General features: G+C 38.3%; 1 protein-coding gene across 19 annotated transcripts in view; it reads left to right on the forward strand.

Moving 5' to 3' along the window:
• The window catches only part of LOC117238402 (neurobeachin), a 413,842-nt gene that overhangs the window by 248,457 nt on the left and 147,088 nt on the right, over positions 1-18,297 (forward strand). For all 19 annotated transcript variants that reach the window (XM_033503859.1, XM_033504441.1, XM_033503624.1 and 16 more), the window contains exon 2: positions 17,874-17,978. In XM_033503859.1, the coding sequence (XP_033359750.1) occupies positions 17,874-17,978 (105 nt within the window). The remainder of the gene's footprint in view (positions 1-17,873; positions 17,979-18,297) is intronic.

Raw genomic sequence — 18,297 nt, forward strand, 5'->3', positions numbered from 1 at the left:
ACGAAAACAACCTTACCTCTGCCATTCTCTACAGCCAGCGAGAGAATTAATAAGAAGAGTTTCGCTTTACGCCCTGAAAGACGAAGAGAAATAAAATCCCGTCGGTATTAAAACTTGGAGGATCACATCGGCATCTTTTTTCCTACGCGCGATAAAATGCGAAAAAATGAATGGTAGCAGAGCGACTAGGTGGGACGAGCGGTAGTGCATGGCGACGATAGGAAGGAAGGAAGGAAGGAGCAATTTCTGAGCTGAATGTAACGTTTCAACCCTCGCGTTTCGTTTGATCCTATCTACGGTAGCAAACGTTCGTCCTGAAGCGTTTCTCCGCTTCGCCATCAGCCAAGCTCTGTTCCTATTCTAGCAACTTATCGTCGTGCATTCGTGCTGACGTCTTTTTCTTTCTCTCCCCCCCCCCCTCTCGTCTCGTCAGTTCCATCCTCTGGCATCTTCATCCTCTTAGATGTGTTTTTCCACTATGTTTCTCCCAGTCTTCCTTTTTATCACGCGCTAGCAGTAGACGAATCACTTCCGGTGATGCTGACTCGCTAGAGGGTACTCGCCGAGGTCGTCATATTGTAATCGCACATGCAATACCGAACTGCATTTCTACACAGATCAAGATTAAAACATAGTAAACGTATTTGTAAAGTACTTCTAACACGAATATCGTCCATCTTGCCGATTCTTCTTTCTTTTCTCCATAGCCTCTTTTCGTTCCGTGTTTTATCCTTTTTGTAGATACACAACGGGGAAAGAGAATCGGGAAAAATGGAAACAGAGTTTCCGCCGCTGATTCGCCGAAGCCGGGTTATATCGACCGCGGAACGAATATCTTTAATAGTCGTCGCGCCTGGCCACTTTCCTGTCGCCTCCGGTGTCGTTCGTCCAGATTATTGGTTGCCGATAATATGGAAATCATGTTTGCAGACTTTTAGTACTTTTATATTTGAGAGCTTCCCAGGTGGATTTTCGTACGGAGAATTATTGGAATTAGATTGAAATTTGATGTTGGTGATTAGGGTAGGTGTACGTTTATTTCATAAATGGATTGCGGATGTTTATACATTAATGGAAAATTTAAAGATGCAAGAATACATGAAACGCATATCGTACGCGGAATATGAAAATATATGCAACGAAGATATATTCAAAATTATAATATTTAGTGAGTGAAGCAAATCAAAAACCATTTGTTTAATTGTATCCATCCGCATTCTATTTATAGTATATACTATCGGTAATGGTGATTTTAAATGAATCATAACGCGAAAGAAATGTATACCGGAAAAAGCAGAAGCTTTGTTTGAGAATGCTTCAGGCTTTGAAACATCCTATCACCGATAAAATGATAAATTCTGTGGAAATCTACGAAATTTTCAAAGAATGGAATTATGAAAGAGTCTGTGCATTTCGATATCGGAGGGAAGACGAATTGAGGGATACAAATATTTGTGTTTCGTCTGAGATTTGTCGTTGTTTGATGTCTCTTACGGAATCCTTTAGAAAATTCGTGACGAAGATTTAGTAAATCGAACATCTGTTTTACGTGCTCAGACGTTTTCATTTCCAGATTATATTTCATACAGTGTGGCGCCTTTCATCATCTAGATTTATGAAGAGAAGATCGTAAAAGTGCTTAGAATGGCTGTTTACTACCCTGTTACCCCTTTCCATAGATGGACAAGTCAACGTCCTTGAAAAAAGTTAAACCAAAAGTCACTCGTTAAAGTGTCAGGTAGAAACTCCATAAATTTCACGTCACTCGCATAAAATATACAACAGAAAGATCTGTATAAAAATGTTACAATTTCTGATTGAATTTTTTCGCTGTTATGATTAAAAGCATTGCAATATTTTAACCAATATTAGCTACATACGAAACACGCTCATATCCATCTGTAAACAAGATCAAGTCACGTTAAACACTTTCTACATTCAGCTTCCATTTTCATTCTCTTTGTACATCAAATGCCTCTCTATAGAGCCTATAGGAAACAAATCCCAGAAACCTGTTCGAACTAGTGAACATCACTCCAGTGTACCTTTATACGCGCATTTGTGTATTTATCACGCATTACTCTCATATACACGTTATTTTGTAACGGCGTAAAGGTATCGATCGGGCCGAGCTGCGATCGAGAGATTTTCATCGGTAATAAGCTTGTACTGATCTGACCTGAATTCAAAAGCAAACTGCGAGTGGCCAGAAACTGGCGAGCGATGGAAACGTACCTCGTGATAAGAAGCTTCCATGTAGATTTTCTGTTTGCCAAATCAATCTTTGTGCATGCTATGCATACTATTTCAAAATATCTGCGTATAAAGTTGATAACGTATACTGGCTGACGAAAGTATTTGAACACTTACCATAAAAAATTTTTATATCTACAACGTAAAATACAGCAAAATTCGTGTTACAAGCAAAAAATCTGCTGGTAATTTCTCATGTAGAAGCAAGGTGAAATTTTGAAATAAATTTTTTTCTACTATATGTAGGATATCTTCTCTGACTATGAGCAAATTGTTCTTCTTGTGTTTACAGACATGATTGCGTTTCATATATTCTATCCTTATCATCGTCGTAATTATCAACGAGACACTTTAGAAATTTTTTTGCCAATGATGCTACATGTATCATGGAATATCTGATGTACACATGGTGAACTATTACTCATTCGTTATAACATAGATATACTATCGGACAGAGAATTAATCTCGCCTCGTAACCATGCAAATTAACCCGCTTGATATCGATCATTTTTTCGAGAAACTCCTGTATTACCTTGCGCTGTCTATGTGTTAGTCCCGACTGTCGAAGCCGATTTATTTCTCATACAGCTCGCGTTTATGCTTCGTAGAAACTTCTCTTACGATTTGTAGCTTTTTAGCGAAATGAAATTCTGAATGTAGAGAGCTTTCAATTATCATATTAGAATAAACTAGGAGAATATTTATAAATGAATAAAAGTTTCTGTCACGAGATGTAATTTTATGTAAAATTAAACTTAAAGAACGTTTCGTCAAGAGTTTGTATGAGTGCCTCGATAAATTGCTTTTCCTCGCATCTTCCTGTATAGAAGTGTTTATTCGACCATTCGCGGAGATAATCGACGCCACGAACTGATCGATCCCCTGATTTCTGTTACGATAATAGGGGTGGTTCAATTGAGTTTACACTAAATTAACAGGTATAAATTAATGTTTATTCCAACAACTTTGTAAAGAAGATAATTACACTGATGCGTATGTATAAGTTAAGTAAGTGATTGATTTAAGGATAGAAACCCGGTAATGACATGTTGACTATTCTAACGATGAAGAATAAGTAAAGTAAAGTGACGATTCTGTGTCGGAGGAAAGCTAGCGATGGGTGTGTCTAACACAAGGAACCATCGGATTTGTTGATGACAATTTTGGTTAGGAAAGTGAGGGCAGTAGACATTGCTTCTGATTGGATAAAAGAAGGTTGGTGGACTAGGAAGGGTCTTAGCCGCCTTCGATAGAAAGTTCTTAGTGTGAAGTATCATACGTGAGAAAAATTAACTTTCCTGCGTCTTCCCGTAGTAAACAATAAACTTTAGAAACGATTCAGTAAGAAGATGTTTGTTCGGTCTGAAGGACCTTAGCTAAAAAATTCCTGAGATTTATGATAGGTCCTTAAGACTATTGAGGGTATGCAGTAAGGATGTGCGGACATCCGGTTGCCATCTTGCCCGCGGTGTGTGGCCTGATCTATGTAGAGTTGTCGCCCGCCGTAACAAGAAGATTGAACGTGAGCGAGTATTGCGTACGAACGTGTAATTAAAAATATACGCAATCATACGTAAAACAAGCCATTGTCCAGCTTTTCATTACGACTTCCTGAATCTCTATGTAAATCATTTGTCCTGGTAATATTCAATGAAACAAATGAGGTCTCAATGCTACTGGTCCGCGTTTTACTATAAAGTAGAAAAGGTTAATAATAACGGGTTTTGAATTTCCTCTGAATTTCATATCTGTAAAATTTCTTTCCAAGAAATACAGAGGATTTATTAAAGGAACGATAGGAGCACATAGAAATACATTTTTACCAATAATTCATAATGCAATTTTTTCCCTGAATTATATTTGCTTCTCGCGTGTACAGAAGCAGAGAGAGGAATATAATCAGAAAGCTTTGAGAAATTCCAAAGAGCGCGTAATGGCTGTAGCTTAGCTCTGCACATGGTCTTAAAACGAGATTGCGCGGACACAAAAGGAAGAAAGAACCGTATCCCGCCACTTTAATACAGATTCGTATCTGCTTTTACACGTCACGAAGTTTTATACATAATCGAATGACAGCATCGTCCGCCCCTTTAAATTGATACAAAGACTTTAATTTAAGTTTCTTTAAATTCCATTCACGTTCTTAAATTGTGATCGCGTCCCTTGAAGAATTTCTATTTTTTGACATTTTTAATATTCTTTGATAGTTCTAACGATCATTTTCAATAAAAGATAGTAATTAAAGTTTCCTCCAACATCTCTGTTATAAACTCAGTTGTGTCAACACATAAATCAGATTAGCGACAATTTTATTCCGATTTTCTGTTTTCTTAATAACTAACAATCCCATCGTCCGATTTACCAAAATCAACTGGAACCAATTTCTCATTCAAACCTTCCCTTTACATAAATCAGCAAGTAAACATTCATCGTTCTATAGAACACGTCTACGCTACTGAACGGAAGTTCTCCCCTCTCGAAAAACTAGGAAGACCGAAATAAATCGAACGAACTAACCATCGTTCACTCTGCACGTTATCAATTTTATTTCAATTCCGTCATAGAAAATCGCTCCCGATGCGATTCTCAATTTCTCTCCCCAAGGTAAACAAACTGCAAATGGACGATTTTGAATTCGCATCACAAACACCGCGACTAGATGTATCGACGACGTACAAAGCAATCATTTCATCGACACCATTTTACTTCTGTTACGCTATACGTTCATCTATAAATGATCGTCAATGCTTTATCATTCTCTCTGAATGAAAATGAACGTGTCGATGAAAATATTACCCGTAAAACGACTGTCGGTAATCTCAAGGCATATAACCCGAATCGTATCGCATCGATTCTTCGTCGTATTCGGTTATGCCACGCCACGCGCGATCCCACCCCTTTAATACCTTGATCTCAGTTTGTCAGGGGCGTAGTCGATGTCTAAGCATACGGATTACAAATTACTGGCGCCTGGCCACCGGTGCCCTCGCGTCGCGACGTGAAATTACGAGCCTCCTCTCGTCTCCAATTAAGCCAAGCTTCGCCTCGGTGTCTCCCTCCTAGTTCTGTCTGTCTTTCTCCGTCGTACACACTCGACCTCCCCCGTGGTAAAGCACGACGGGTGTCTCGGTAACACGAAGCTCCTGCCATTCCTCCTCTCGTTCGCCCTTCACATCTCTTTTCGTTCGTGTTGCTACCGGTATATCTCGACAGGGTCAAGTGGCATGCTCCCTGTTGCCACCTTATGTCACGCAGAGATACTCACCGCAGGATACGAATCTGGTTAATTGACCCATTTAATTCTAATGGGCTTCTTTGTGGCTGGACCCGCGACCTTCTTCCACAATTTCCTCTTTCGTTTGAGTTAGGTGAACGCATGGTCATTTGCGAAGGAAGAAACGTCGTTATTCAAGGAAGGACGATTAATCACGTGGTCGTCGTGTGATGTGCAACGCGGTTTTTATTCGTTCGTGCTTTTTCTTCGAGGCTCGGAATAAGTGAAGTTCGCCTGGTTGCCGCCCCGAAGAAATGATTAAAGGGAAAAAGTGTGATTAAGAAGGGTAGTGAGGTTTTATCTTTCGTGCGATTTGGATGGTAGACGGTGAATGCTTGGGTTTCTTGTTTGTTTTTCTTACGTTGGTATTTAAAGTTGGTTTAAAATAGTGGAAAAATTAGGAAATGTTTGTAACGTTTTTGGGATCCGGGTATTAGATTGGATATAGCTTTTACGTTAGAACAGATAGCAACAAGGTTGAAAATTCGTGTTGCATACATGCACTAGACAAACTCACAGGTTACTATACAGAATGGCACTACCGAACAAGGTGTTACTTTACACTCGAAAGTAAATCGAAAATGTAGGAGAGAGTTTTTTCGCTTGGGATCTCGTTTTTGGAAAACATTTGAAATGGAAGTTTGAAACGTCAAGTCTGAAATGGGAGCCGTCGAAACTCCATGCCACATGCCACACTTTGTTTTAGCAGTTAACAATGTACATGTACATTCGACGTATTTTTAAACTCGATTTTATCGTAAAGGAAACGTCAAACGGAAAATTTTCCCGTTTCTCGATACATCTTTGCTTTTAGGATCTCTTCCTGTTCACAACTGTTCTCACTTATTACAAACTGTTTCGGTGTTAACAAATTCTCAAACAAATATGCGTGAATAATATTTCACAGTGTCTTGCTGGTCAGTAAAAATACTTTTGACTAGAAGGAACCGCATCTAACTGGACAGTTAATAGGACGAGACCAGGTGAATTCCCATTCGACCAGAAAGCATTCTGCGTTGCACGAGAGCGCTTCTCTCTGCGATGAATGGTGCTCGTGTACCGGTCCGAGCTAACACGATTGAACACAAACAACCCTGTGGCTGGCCAGTACCTCCAGATTGAACCACTAGATTTCATTGCGTGGAGATGAACCACTCAAAGCACGCTCGCCACGACCAGGCCACTCGTCCCGATTAGAAGTCAGTGGCTCGCGCGACCCGTGTGTTATTATATCCGGCCGCTAACAAGACCCTCTTGCGAGTGAAAAACCCAAGTAACCAGCACAAAGGGATAGAGAGGTTCGATCATCGCGTTTGTTGTTGTCGGACGTAATATCTGGCTCTCGTTTGTATGGGTCAGTGGTATGCTCGTCGATTGGATCGTTTTTTTGGTCCAAGGAGACGGTACTGAATGATAATAAAGAAAAATTAAGTTTTCAGGAATGTAAAACCTCTAAATAAGATTTATGCGTTTATGTAAATGAAACGAAATGTATATGAACCATTAGAAATTTGAGAGAAAATGAACAAATAAATGAGAGGTTTTATTTGGCCACGTATATGTGATTTCATTTCTTTATGTATTTAATGTTGTATTTTATTTTAATACATATAATCTTTCGCCAAATTTAATTGTTTGAACTAAAAAGAGGAACTTGCGCGTTAATTAAAATGTGAAATTTTTTCTATATATTTGTATAAAAACCAATAGCCATAGAGTTATAAAAAATTGTACATAGAACAGTCGGAATCAAATAATTTTCCATTTTTCTCCTCGATGAGAGTCGAACTTTCTAATTCGAAATTAACGCGGAAACGGTTTCCCAAAGCTCGTGGGCCATCTGTTGCCACGCTAATTGCGAATGGTTGTCAGCGCGAAATGTCCACGTGGAATGAAATACGAGCCACGGTTTCAGCGCGGAAAGGCGCGTGTTAATTGTTTTTCGTCAATTATTCATCGACTCAATTATGTACTAGGTCTTTGGTAAATTGAGAGAAACATTCTGTTATTTGTTTTCAATTACAATGATCGACTTACTCCGACTATTCTGTTACAACGAATAAAACTTCCAACATATTTCCCCGGGATTTTCAGGTTTATTAAAATGTAGAAATTTCAATTGTAGAATTTACAAAATGTGTAATACTCTCTCGATATTTTATTTTACATTCTTCATTGCAACGTTGGTGCTTACAGAATCCCCGAAACAATAATTTTTTATGAAATCCAATGATGAATTCAACATTTTAATCAACGATTAAAAATGTCCAACGACTACGAACAGGCGACGATCGATTCTCGTCAATTGTATTTTCATACGCGACATGCTCCCATGTATCAGTGACAGTAACAATCTTTCGCACATTTGTTATTCCGAAGAGGGATGAATTGGCAAACACCGGCTCTGCCATGAAATCCGTGCTTGAATTAATATCAGGAATATCGAATGGCGTTAATGCATTCACTTGCTCACCAACATCTCTATATCGATTGCGTACTGTTATTATTTTTAGAAACGATAAAAGATTTCATTGGTATCGAGCAGTCCTGATTATTCCACTCGATTCCACTTTTACATTCATATTTTCTTTGTCGTGTATTAGCGATTCCTCTGCGAACGAGAAAAATAAGTTGTCTAATATTATTGTGCATAGTATGACTGTTAATAAGCTTGGTAATCGCAATTGCAATGGTTTTTACTTTACACCTTCATCATCTGGAATATTTTTTTAAAGAAACACTGGTTTTCTTCGTTTTCGCTCTTTATCGAATAGATAAACAACGAGTTGTATATCAATTTTTTAAATGAGTAAAAATATGACATCCTGTGCTTTTTATAAACATCATACGATGATTGCGCGAGTATGATACCCAGTAATTAGGAAACAGTCAGGAGTTAGGGGCCGATCGTCACGAAGCCTACTAATTGCGGCCCATTAGAGGCCGACAGCTCAGTTTCGAGTTTACCGATGCTTACAGCTCATCACGCACCACGAAACGGGGTAACTGCGGTGTCAGCTCTCTCTCTCTCTCTCTCTCTATTTTTTCAGCAAACGAATGCCAACGAAGCTTGTTAATCTTAAAACATGTAATTAACACGCGGTGAGTCGATGTAGAAGAATTTTTACTCGAATTCCAATGTTGAAAAAGTTGTAACTTGGTTAATTACACGTTGTAAGAAACACGACAGGATGATATTTTTATCGTCAATTAATTTTAATTTCTAAACTTTGACCGATGGCCAATTACTGAAGAATCAAATTTTTAAGCTAATCTTCGTGCTATATAGACCAAGCTGCAATAATAAAGACGTGTCGTAATAAAAATATCGTTTCATTAGAAAATATGAGTATGTGCAAATGCTTTCTGTATCTAACAGTGCGTTAATAGAGCACAGAACCATTATACTGACTACGAAAAATAACAAAATTTATTAAACATACCCATCTTAAACCGCGTTATCTATCCACATGGACACATACTAATATAGCATTCACAAATACATAGTCTCAAGATAAAAGCGCGTGTTTCACAACAATAATCAGGAAATAATTGCTCGACCAGAGAAATATATTCGGCCTCCGGAAAGACGCAGGACGATAACCCAGAGCAATTTTCGGTCCACGTCCGTGGATTGTTCGATAACAGAGAGAGAGAGGGAGAGAGAGAGAGAGAACGGAGTGAGGAGGATAAGTTAGACCGTTTCGTAAATACGGCGGGTTGGAGGTGGGACGTTTCTCGACACGTGGAAACACAGGCCAGTTGGATTGACCCGGGCTCGAACATTGTTCCGAATGCAAATCGTAGTTTACACCGAGTCTCGGTCGGGACCACCCTATCATACTCCCTGATGCAGCCTCGAGAACGTCAGCCGGCATCTCGATGCCAGAGAGCGAGTATTACTTCCAGTTGGAAACCGGCGGAACGCTTGCGTGGCAGACCCTCGCGGTCCAATTCCGCTCTCAGGGATCCCTTTCCTCGATATCTCGACTCGTCGCGACGCATACGAATCCTGTTTGCGAGCTGGTAATTTCTACGATCGTCTCACTACTCGAGACGAAGTTGGGGAAATGGTGGGTGTCGAGGGTTTCTTTTGGTTGAGGTTGCCGTCCTCTTTACAAAGGACGCGGAATTGAAGTTTCAGGTTGGTTATGTACATCGGATAATGTCAATGTTGGATATGGTTATTTTGAGGGTTCTTACCTTTTTTACCTCTTTTAGAACCCATTGTTGGAGGAATTTGAATTCTTATTGAAATATTATGAGAATGCAAATCATTTCGTAGTTGTATCTGTAGGTATTTCTTAACGAATATTTCAGAAATTTTCATGGAACCATTTAAAATCATTGTAATGAATCTAAGAATTAATAAGTTTGGTTTAATATTCGATTAAAGTTATTCGTATCACACGAGTTCAAAAAATTAATATGATACAGAAAATTTTGAGGAACAACAAGCTGCCGAGAGAAGTCTACTAACGAAGAGACTTACTCGTCGAAAGTGGTTAATGCTCGTTTTTGTATTTTCGATGAAGTTGTTCATCATCGATGCAAGAACTCTGCGTTATACTTCTCTGAAATATTTCAGGCGGGAATTCACTTTACCTCGAACATGAACGTCGATAGGATGATTTTCATTTTCTTCTCCGACGTAGCCGCGCTTAACGACGAAAACCATTAAAAAGCATTCACGCTGAAGCATCGTTGCGCAACGTCGTTAACTCTTGGTGGATACACACCGGGAAAGACGGTTAAAGTGTTCATGCTTTCGAGATCTCATTACCCACTCTGCTTAACAATCACTCAACAAGTTCATGAACGTCTCGGAGGATTATGGTAACACGAATAGTTTGACGTAGTACTCTTAAAGCACTGCCCGCATAATTAATTTAGAATAAAGAATAATTGAAAATGATTTCTACTCAAAGGAATTCGCATCTAAGAAGCATGAAGAAACTTATCTTCGCCAAATGCAAACTTTCGAAAAATATTGAAATTCCAATAATCCGACATCTCGCTCCAATGCGGCCAAACCAAAAATACTTGGCGGTGTGTCGATTAATTGAGAAAGACGTAACGCCTAAAGGGAACAATACGTATTTTTATAATCGATAAGGGAAAAGACGGAAAGTCTGGAATATTCGCTGGCCATTCCCAAGAGAGAAGGACCGAAAGCATGACTTGGCCCGACCAGAACAATGCTTGTGAATTTAGAGCTTGTCAAGATGGCGGCCTAATTAGGAGGAACGCAGCTTAAATATGAATGTCGGTCAGAGAGAGAGGAAGAGAGAGAGAGAGAGAGAGAGAGAAAGGACACGAGGTTTATGAAGAGAAAAAGACGAGCAATGAGAGGCCAAGGGTTGCGTACCATAGCCAATGAGCTCGCTTCGCGTTCCTCTTCTTCATCTTGCTTCTACAAGGGTTAAAAGCCGGGGTTATTCACCTGGTTATGCATAATGCACCGTGTGTGATGGATGATTTATGTTGTGCGTGTGCTTTTGTAATGACGTGCTTTTATATAAAAAATATCGAGCAAAGGGATTTGTCATTCTAGAAACATACCGTGATGCACTTAAAGTAGAGATAAAAGAAAGTATTACTTACTATGGAATTATAAAATTTATATCGTAAAGGAAAATACCTTTACTGTTGATTTTATCATTTGCTACATTATGTAATTTTTTAAAATTACCGATTGTTTATTTGGAATATTTATACGTACATAGGTATGTGCATTTGAAACTTAATAACATTTCATCATCTCATTAGTCTGAATTAGCAGTGATTCCATTTTTCTCTTTTCCTCTCGCATTTTATCTTCCATTATCACAAATTTTAGAAGTGGGTATACATTCAAGCTTTTAAATTTTCCAATAACTTGTTATCGACTGTTCAACGTGTGCTCCAGTGTCTCTTAATTAAATATAAGCTATCAAGACACGTCCAATGAAATGGAGTCAGAGGTGCATGGTCGGGGTTAGCACCGATTTCGCGACGAACACTAATTGCTCTCGAGAATGAAGATTGATCCCGGCCTGACATCTCACGGGTTTCATCAAATTGGTCACCCATCAACCGGCTGGCTAGTGGCTGTCTGCCAATTCGAGGAACGATTAGGGATTAATGCAAGTAAATAGATGCCAATGCTAAGCCATCCTTGCGCCAATCTGAATTATTCATCAAGTACTTTATGTACTCACTACGAATCTATTATTTCTCCTTATTGTTTAATCTTTTAGAGGATTCCTATTATTTCTACGTGTTTGTCGCTTTCTCTTTACATTTGAGAAATTCTTAATGTTTCCTTAGCATTACAATGTTTATGCTTACCAATTTAATATTTCCCTAAGCTCTTCATATATAATGTAACATATATAATTCATTGAAACTGTTTACTATCAATATAAACAGAGCGAAACGAAAAAATGTGGTTTTATTTTACGAGTAAAAAGGAGTCGCTGAAACAAATAGCGAGCCAATTGATGTGGCTTACTGGATAGGCGAAAGGAGAACGAAAAATGCGAATACAGAGAGGGAAAAGGAACGAAAAGAAAGAGAAACGATGACAACAGGCTGCCCCCGCTGAAATTCTGTTTGCAAATGTTCCGTCGAAATAACCTCTGGCGTATAGTCCTGCGGAGAATTTACTTTGGCGGGACGAGGGGTTTCCAGCTATAGAAAAAATTGCTGCTGAAGGTCGATCGAATCGAACCGGATCGAGGAATTATACGGGTAAACCATTTTACTCGACGTGTAACTGGTGGTCTTCTTTTATAGTACGTTATCAGAAAGGATTTAAAGGAAGAATTGAAAATAGGGAAGGTAGGAAATAAAAAATAGAATTTATAATATCAATCACGTACGAGTTAAAAGAAAGTTAAAAACAAATGTAGATGTCCTTACCTTTCTATTTCATTACTAATTATTTAAAATTTTTAATGTGTTTATAATTTATTTTTATTAATAACCGTTTTAATATATTTGTTTAATTTTTAAAAAACGCCAAATCTGTTCGTTTTGTAAATAATTTTTACACTTATCCACGCTTTTGATTTTCTAGTTGACCGTCGATTATTATCTTAACTTGGACCAATTACAATTATATGCATAACAAATATTATAACAAGCGATAGTGAACACCCTTCGATAAATTCAACGAGCTCAATCACACACGCTTATTCCTATAAAATCCAGAATTGCTTACCACAATAACCAGAACGTCACGCACCACAAATTCAAACTACCGTCCGAACTATGCTTCCCGACATTAATTCTCTATAGAATTGACATCCTCAAATACGCTTTCAGATCTTTGCGTCAACGTTAACACTCTATCCGCTCAAAATATCATTCGGCTATCTGATCGCCAAGCGTGATAGTTTACAATGTCATTAAATCGTCATTGTATAAAAAGGATTCCTCGAAACAAGGACGAACTACTTAAAAAAATATCCATATAAATGAAATAGAAATTGTTTTTCAAAATCATCTGTACCAGACAGAAGCCAAGAGATTAGAAAGATTTCCCATTTAAACAATCCAATATGCATATTCCAAAGAGTATCAGCAATTCTCAGAAACCGATCCAAGTTTTAACCACTTCGAGGAGAAAAGAAACAAAGAAATTCGATTGTAAGGTTCTGTCGATAGTTTTTTTTAACACCGTACTCAAAAGCGTTGACAGACTCGACGCGATTTCGTGAGAGTAAACGAAAGCTGTTGTTTTTGTATCACGATTACAACGCTGCAAAAGAAGAAAAAGAAGAAGAAGAGAGAGAGAGAGAAGTCCCCCTCGACATAATACATTCTTAAGAGGCAATTGAAAACCTTTCAAACCGTGCAAACAAGCCTCTGCGAGGGCCTGCGCGTTAACTCGATCAAGATCTTTCACGTGTGAACAGCGTGAACTGGACGAGTCCTTTGGGAACCCAACCGAATATCGTCGAATATATTATCCTGTAACCAGACAAGTCCGCGAACAGCCATCGATTCTCCGACAGAAAATTTACCCGCTCTGGCGAAACGCGGCCGCTAGCTCAGTTTGTAATAAATTATGCCTCGGTAACGTAGCGGAGAACATTCGAAATTAGCTATCGGCTTTCAATAACGACGCGTTATTAACTAAAGTTGGAATAGTTTCACCTAACAATTACATGGTAGGCACTCGCAGTTTGCAGCTGGTTAAGGAAGAGAGTTATAGTATGTACATAGCAGCTGAGAGATTTAACATTTGAAGTTTAGATACCTTTGCTGAGAAATAGGTTGGCTACTTTCCTTAGCTTAGGGTGAAAAGTATTGATCTAGAAGTTGTTTTTAACTAAAAAAAAAATAATAACTTTTAAGAATATATATTTATGTATCACAGATCGCGTATTTGCACACGTTAGTTACAATATTAATAATATTGTAATTACAAACTCCAGTAGTAATCCATAGTCCAATTATTTATAATATTTACTTGTATATATATACTAAATTATTATATATATAATAGATTCTTAACTATACTACAAAATAAATTACTAAAATCCACGTGTAACATTTCGGAATCTTCAACGTTCATCCCGCGATTTAACCATTCGCTTATCTAAGCGTTCATCCTCATATCCAAATCCAAGAGGACCATTTACTGTGTCACTAGTTGATAATTTGTGCCGTATATCGATTCTCCAGTGAAACACAATCGGCACAGTCATCCCGTTGTTCTTATTAGAATTATATCTCGTGGTTCGCAAAATGAGCAAGCCTACTGTTTTCGTTGCCGAATAAGCAAATTTGGCACGTACCGGGAGGCTCGTTGACCGTTTTCCACTGACAGAAACATAGAAGGTGTAAAAGCCAGTGGTGTCCAATTAGCGGTCGGCAATGCTGACCGGCCCTAATTCACCGAATCCCATTCTACCTTCCGTTGAACGCCCATTTTCCCACGAGTTAGTGTGCGGATGCGGTCAAATACGCTTTCAGTCCGCGTACTATCGCGCGGAATCGGGCAATAGCCGAAAATCATAAGTCACGCGAGTCTATATATTTCTTTTCTCTTCTTTCGATTTTGTTGCATGGTTCAACAGAGAAAGAGAGAAAGAGAGAGAAAGAGTAGTTTATTACAGCAAGCGATCCTTTGGTGTGGTGTGTAGACGCGTTGTTTATGGAAATTTCGCTGGCGAGTATTTGCGTAGAAAAACAATTCAATCGATCGAGACTCTGTTTGTTCTGACGCAATCAATTTGATGGGATGCGTTACCATCGAGTGTTGAACCCGGTACGTAGCAGTTGGAACTTTATTTTAAAGAGAGAAATATCTCGTTTGAAGCGACACGGTGTTAAGGATAGAAACGATATTTTTTCTTTATTTGAAATTGTTATCGGCTTGAGAAGGGTTGAAGATAATTTGTCGGGAGTTTCTTTTTCACGGAGACTATGTCTACCCTTTATTGGCGTAACAAAGTTTATTGCTTTAAAACTCCTATCAATCTCTTTTAGATACTAACTCCGACTACTTGTACCGACATATTTGTCACAGCTGATCGAAAATTGTTTTTGTTGTTCAAACTTGAGATGGAAAAATGGATAGACATGTTTAAACGCCTTTTTAGCAAATAGTGATCCTAATTTTGTTTATTAGTACATTCGATTCGAGAAATCTTCTATTGAAGGGTACTATTGACTAAATGATGAATTTCTCGTTGTCTTACTTCTTTCAAAGTTACTACTGTTCAAACAGAAACAGCCTTTATAATTCCATCCACCATAAAAGAGGGCTCAAACTATGCCCTGAAATCGTACTTCGCCTCGTCAAATACTTGGCAAAATCTCGTTTCATCTCGCACATATCAGCAGCATTTTGGCAAACGGTAGAGATCGATATTTCTGGTAACCCTCCTATTTTTCAACGACCTACTAGCATCCCCTTTGATACCAACACTCAGAATTTCAACGAAAGACGCGGATTGTCTGGAAAGATAGCCACGGCGTCGAACGTGAAATCGTCGTAGCGTGGCACTCGTGACAACAACCTCTGGCTTCTTGCCGCGAAATTTATTTTTCTCGGAGGTCGCTCGTGAACGACGACTACGTGACAGTCAAGACAGCAGAGGGAAAACCGTGTGGCAATAACCCCTTCGCGTTTCAAACGAATCGCCCGCAGAACGAGGGTCAATGCCTAATCCTTATTGCGCTCGTCTCTCGTGCGCGATCTTGAGAATTTCATAAAAAGAAATGTTTTTCGCCCGAATGTTTATGTAGCTCAAGGAATTCGCTCGAATAGGATTGAACGTGGTAATGGAAAATGGGTTGACAAATGGAAATCGACGATAACGATATTGCGTTTTTCAACAGTCGAAAACAGAAGGTGAATCAGAGATACAGGGCAGTTATGATAATATCATTAGAAGTTATTTATCGAAGAAGCAATGCAGTTTGTTTTTATCAAAGTTTGAAGGTACGATCATAAAAGTACCAAAAATTTGGCCATTCGCTATTAATTCGTTGTAACATTTTCCGTCATTACTAGATTATGTACGTTTATAGCGCAAAACTGTGTAGGATATCCATTATATGTAAAAATATATAAAATTTCCAAAAAAATTCCCCTTACAATATTTAGTAAGTAAAACAGATCTCTGAGTAGATTCTATTTCTTTAATAATGGTTATAAAATATTTTAAACGCTCTCTGCTGGTTTTCAAATTTTAAGCTACTTTTTTCCAATTTCATACAGATCAGCGTGTTATTCGTGAATTTTTAGAAACTTCGGATCGTAAAAAGTGCTCGTGACCGCGTCTCGTCCACGTAGATATAAGCAATTCATGACCGATTCATCAGGGCTAGTGTTTGGTAGAAGGCACGACAGGGAATAGCGAAGGAAGAGATACTCCACCGGAAATTACGCTCTCCCCATGGAGACAGAGCTTCCGGTTCGGCTGTACATAAGCCATCTCTCTGTAAGAAGACACCAGGAACACAAGTGCACACATATAGGTAGCTTCATAAACTCATAGCCTCGAATTTCCAACGATTCATTATCGCTCCTCTGTGCGATGTATAAGAGAAGGTTAGATAGCATCGAATGCATTTTTGTGGTCTACGATTTAATTTGCTATAGAATTTAAACAGTAGTAGTAGCATCAATGAAAAATAAGTGTCTTTGTAAGTTTAATGTAGATAATTCAATCGTTATGACAATATTCAGTGTCCACGAACAATTATTAAATCATTAAAATCTTGTTGTAACATTGCAAAAATGTTCATTTCATGTAATATTCAGTTTAATTAATAATATTAATATTGATACTACCGTATTATGGGAATGAAGAAGTAAAAATTCGATAATAGTTTGTCTCAGATTCTATAGGATGGAATAAAATAGAATAAATAGAATAATAGAATAAAATAGAATAAAAATAGGGTGGACAAGGGCTATCAACTAAGCCGACTGATCTCTCGTCTGTCCTATTGGCATCTCAGAATCGGCATGGTTAATCTCTCAATCTGTCTAATACGAGGGCGTTAAATGAGCTTCCACAGTGCTTCCGTATCCCTTGTATCTATAGGCAACGATACGTACATAATTCACGCGAAAGCCCGAAATCTTTGCTCATACTACATATAATAAGTTGTCTACCATACCAGCTTATAATTTATTATTTCATATTTTTATTTTAATCTCATGCTTTCAACAGCTTGTTCGAAGTTGTTTTACTTTCTTTTGAAGCTCATATTTAAATCCACGCTGCATGTTGTTTCTGTCGAAAATATTTTCTCCGAAGTCCATCGTATTTTATGTCTTTCGGTATCGATAAGTCATCGTTCCTCCCGACCAATGAGAAAACTCATAAATTTTTTGCACACGAACGACGTGAATGTTTCACGACTGGAAATTCATTGCCAGTGCACGCTCGTTTACTAAATGTGTTGGACCTTCCCGTCGGAAATGTGTATACGGATGTTATATGGCCAAACGCAGTTCGATTCGACAGGCATTACCTCTTTTGCTGCGAGTTTAAATGGATGGGAGGAGGCAAAGTAGCATAAATTCAAACGAAATCGATTTAAATGGAAACATCCCTTGAAATTATGGACGGATAGCGGAATAGACTTCAGGGTAATGGGATCGTCAAATTTGTTGCGATTGATTTTCATTAAATATTGGTTTCAATCTGAGCAAAAATATATTTGAATTAAAAAAGCTAAAATTAGAGTTACGATATTAAGAGGTTCGATAGATATTATTTTAGAAAGAAACATGATTTTTCTGTGCGAAATCTATACTCTACTCGATGAAGGTCTGAAATATGATAGAACATATTGAAACACGCTTCTAATAACGATTTGTTTGTTCTGATTACAGCTGGTGGGAGGCGAATTCGACATGGAACTCAACTTCGTAATTCAGGACGCACAGAATATCAGGCACATGCTGGAACTGCTCGATCATTGCCCGCCCAATCTCCAGGTAAGCATTGGGCGTAACGTTCGCCTCGATCAAACTAATTATCCAAGGGGCTGGGGTGTTATACCACGCCACAAATTTGATTCTACGAAGGAACACACGATCACTGCGATCAATACGTCAAACTTGCTCGTAATTAATTTCTTGCTCGCCCGCTAATATGTAGACCATTTCTTTGTCCCCTAAGAATCCTAATTTTCTCGTGGTTTAAATATTGAAAATGGATAAAAGACACAAAAATAAATCGAAGACGTAGAATAAAATTTTTCTATTCAATCCCGTTAAATCTACCAAAAAATGTAAAATTTACGTAAAGATCCTA

This window comes from Bombus vosnesenskii, unplaced genomic scaffold (genome assembly GCF_011952255.1).
Source record: "Bombus vosnesenskii isolate JDL3184/JDL3185 unplaced genomic scaffold, Bvos_JDL3184-5_v1.1 scf7180000013262, whole genome shotgun sequence".
In the NCBI taxonomy this organism is placed as follows: domain Eukaryota; kingdom Metazoa; phylum Arthropoda; class Insecta; order Hymenoptera; family Apidae; genus Bombus; species Bombus vosnesenskii.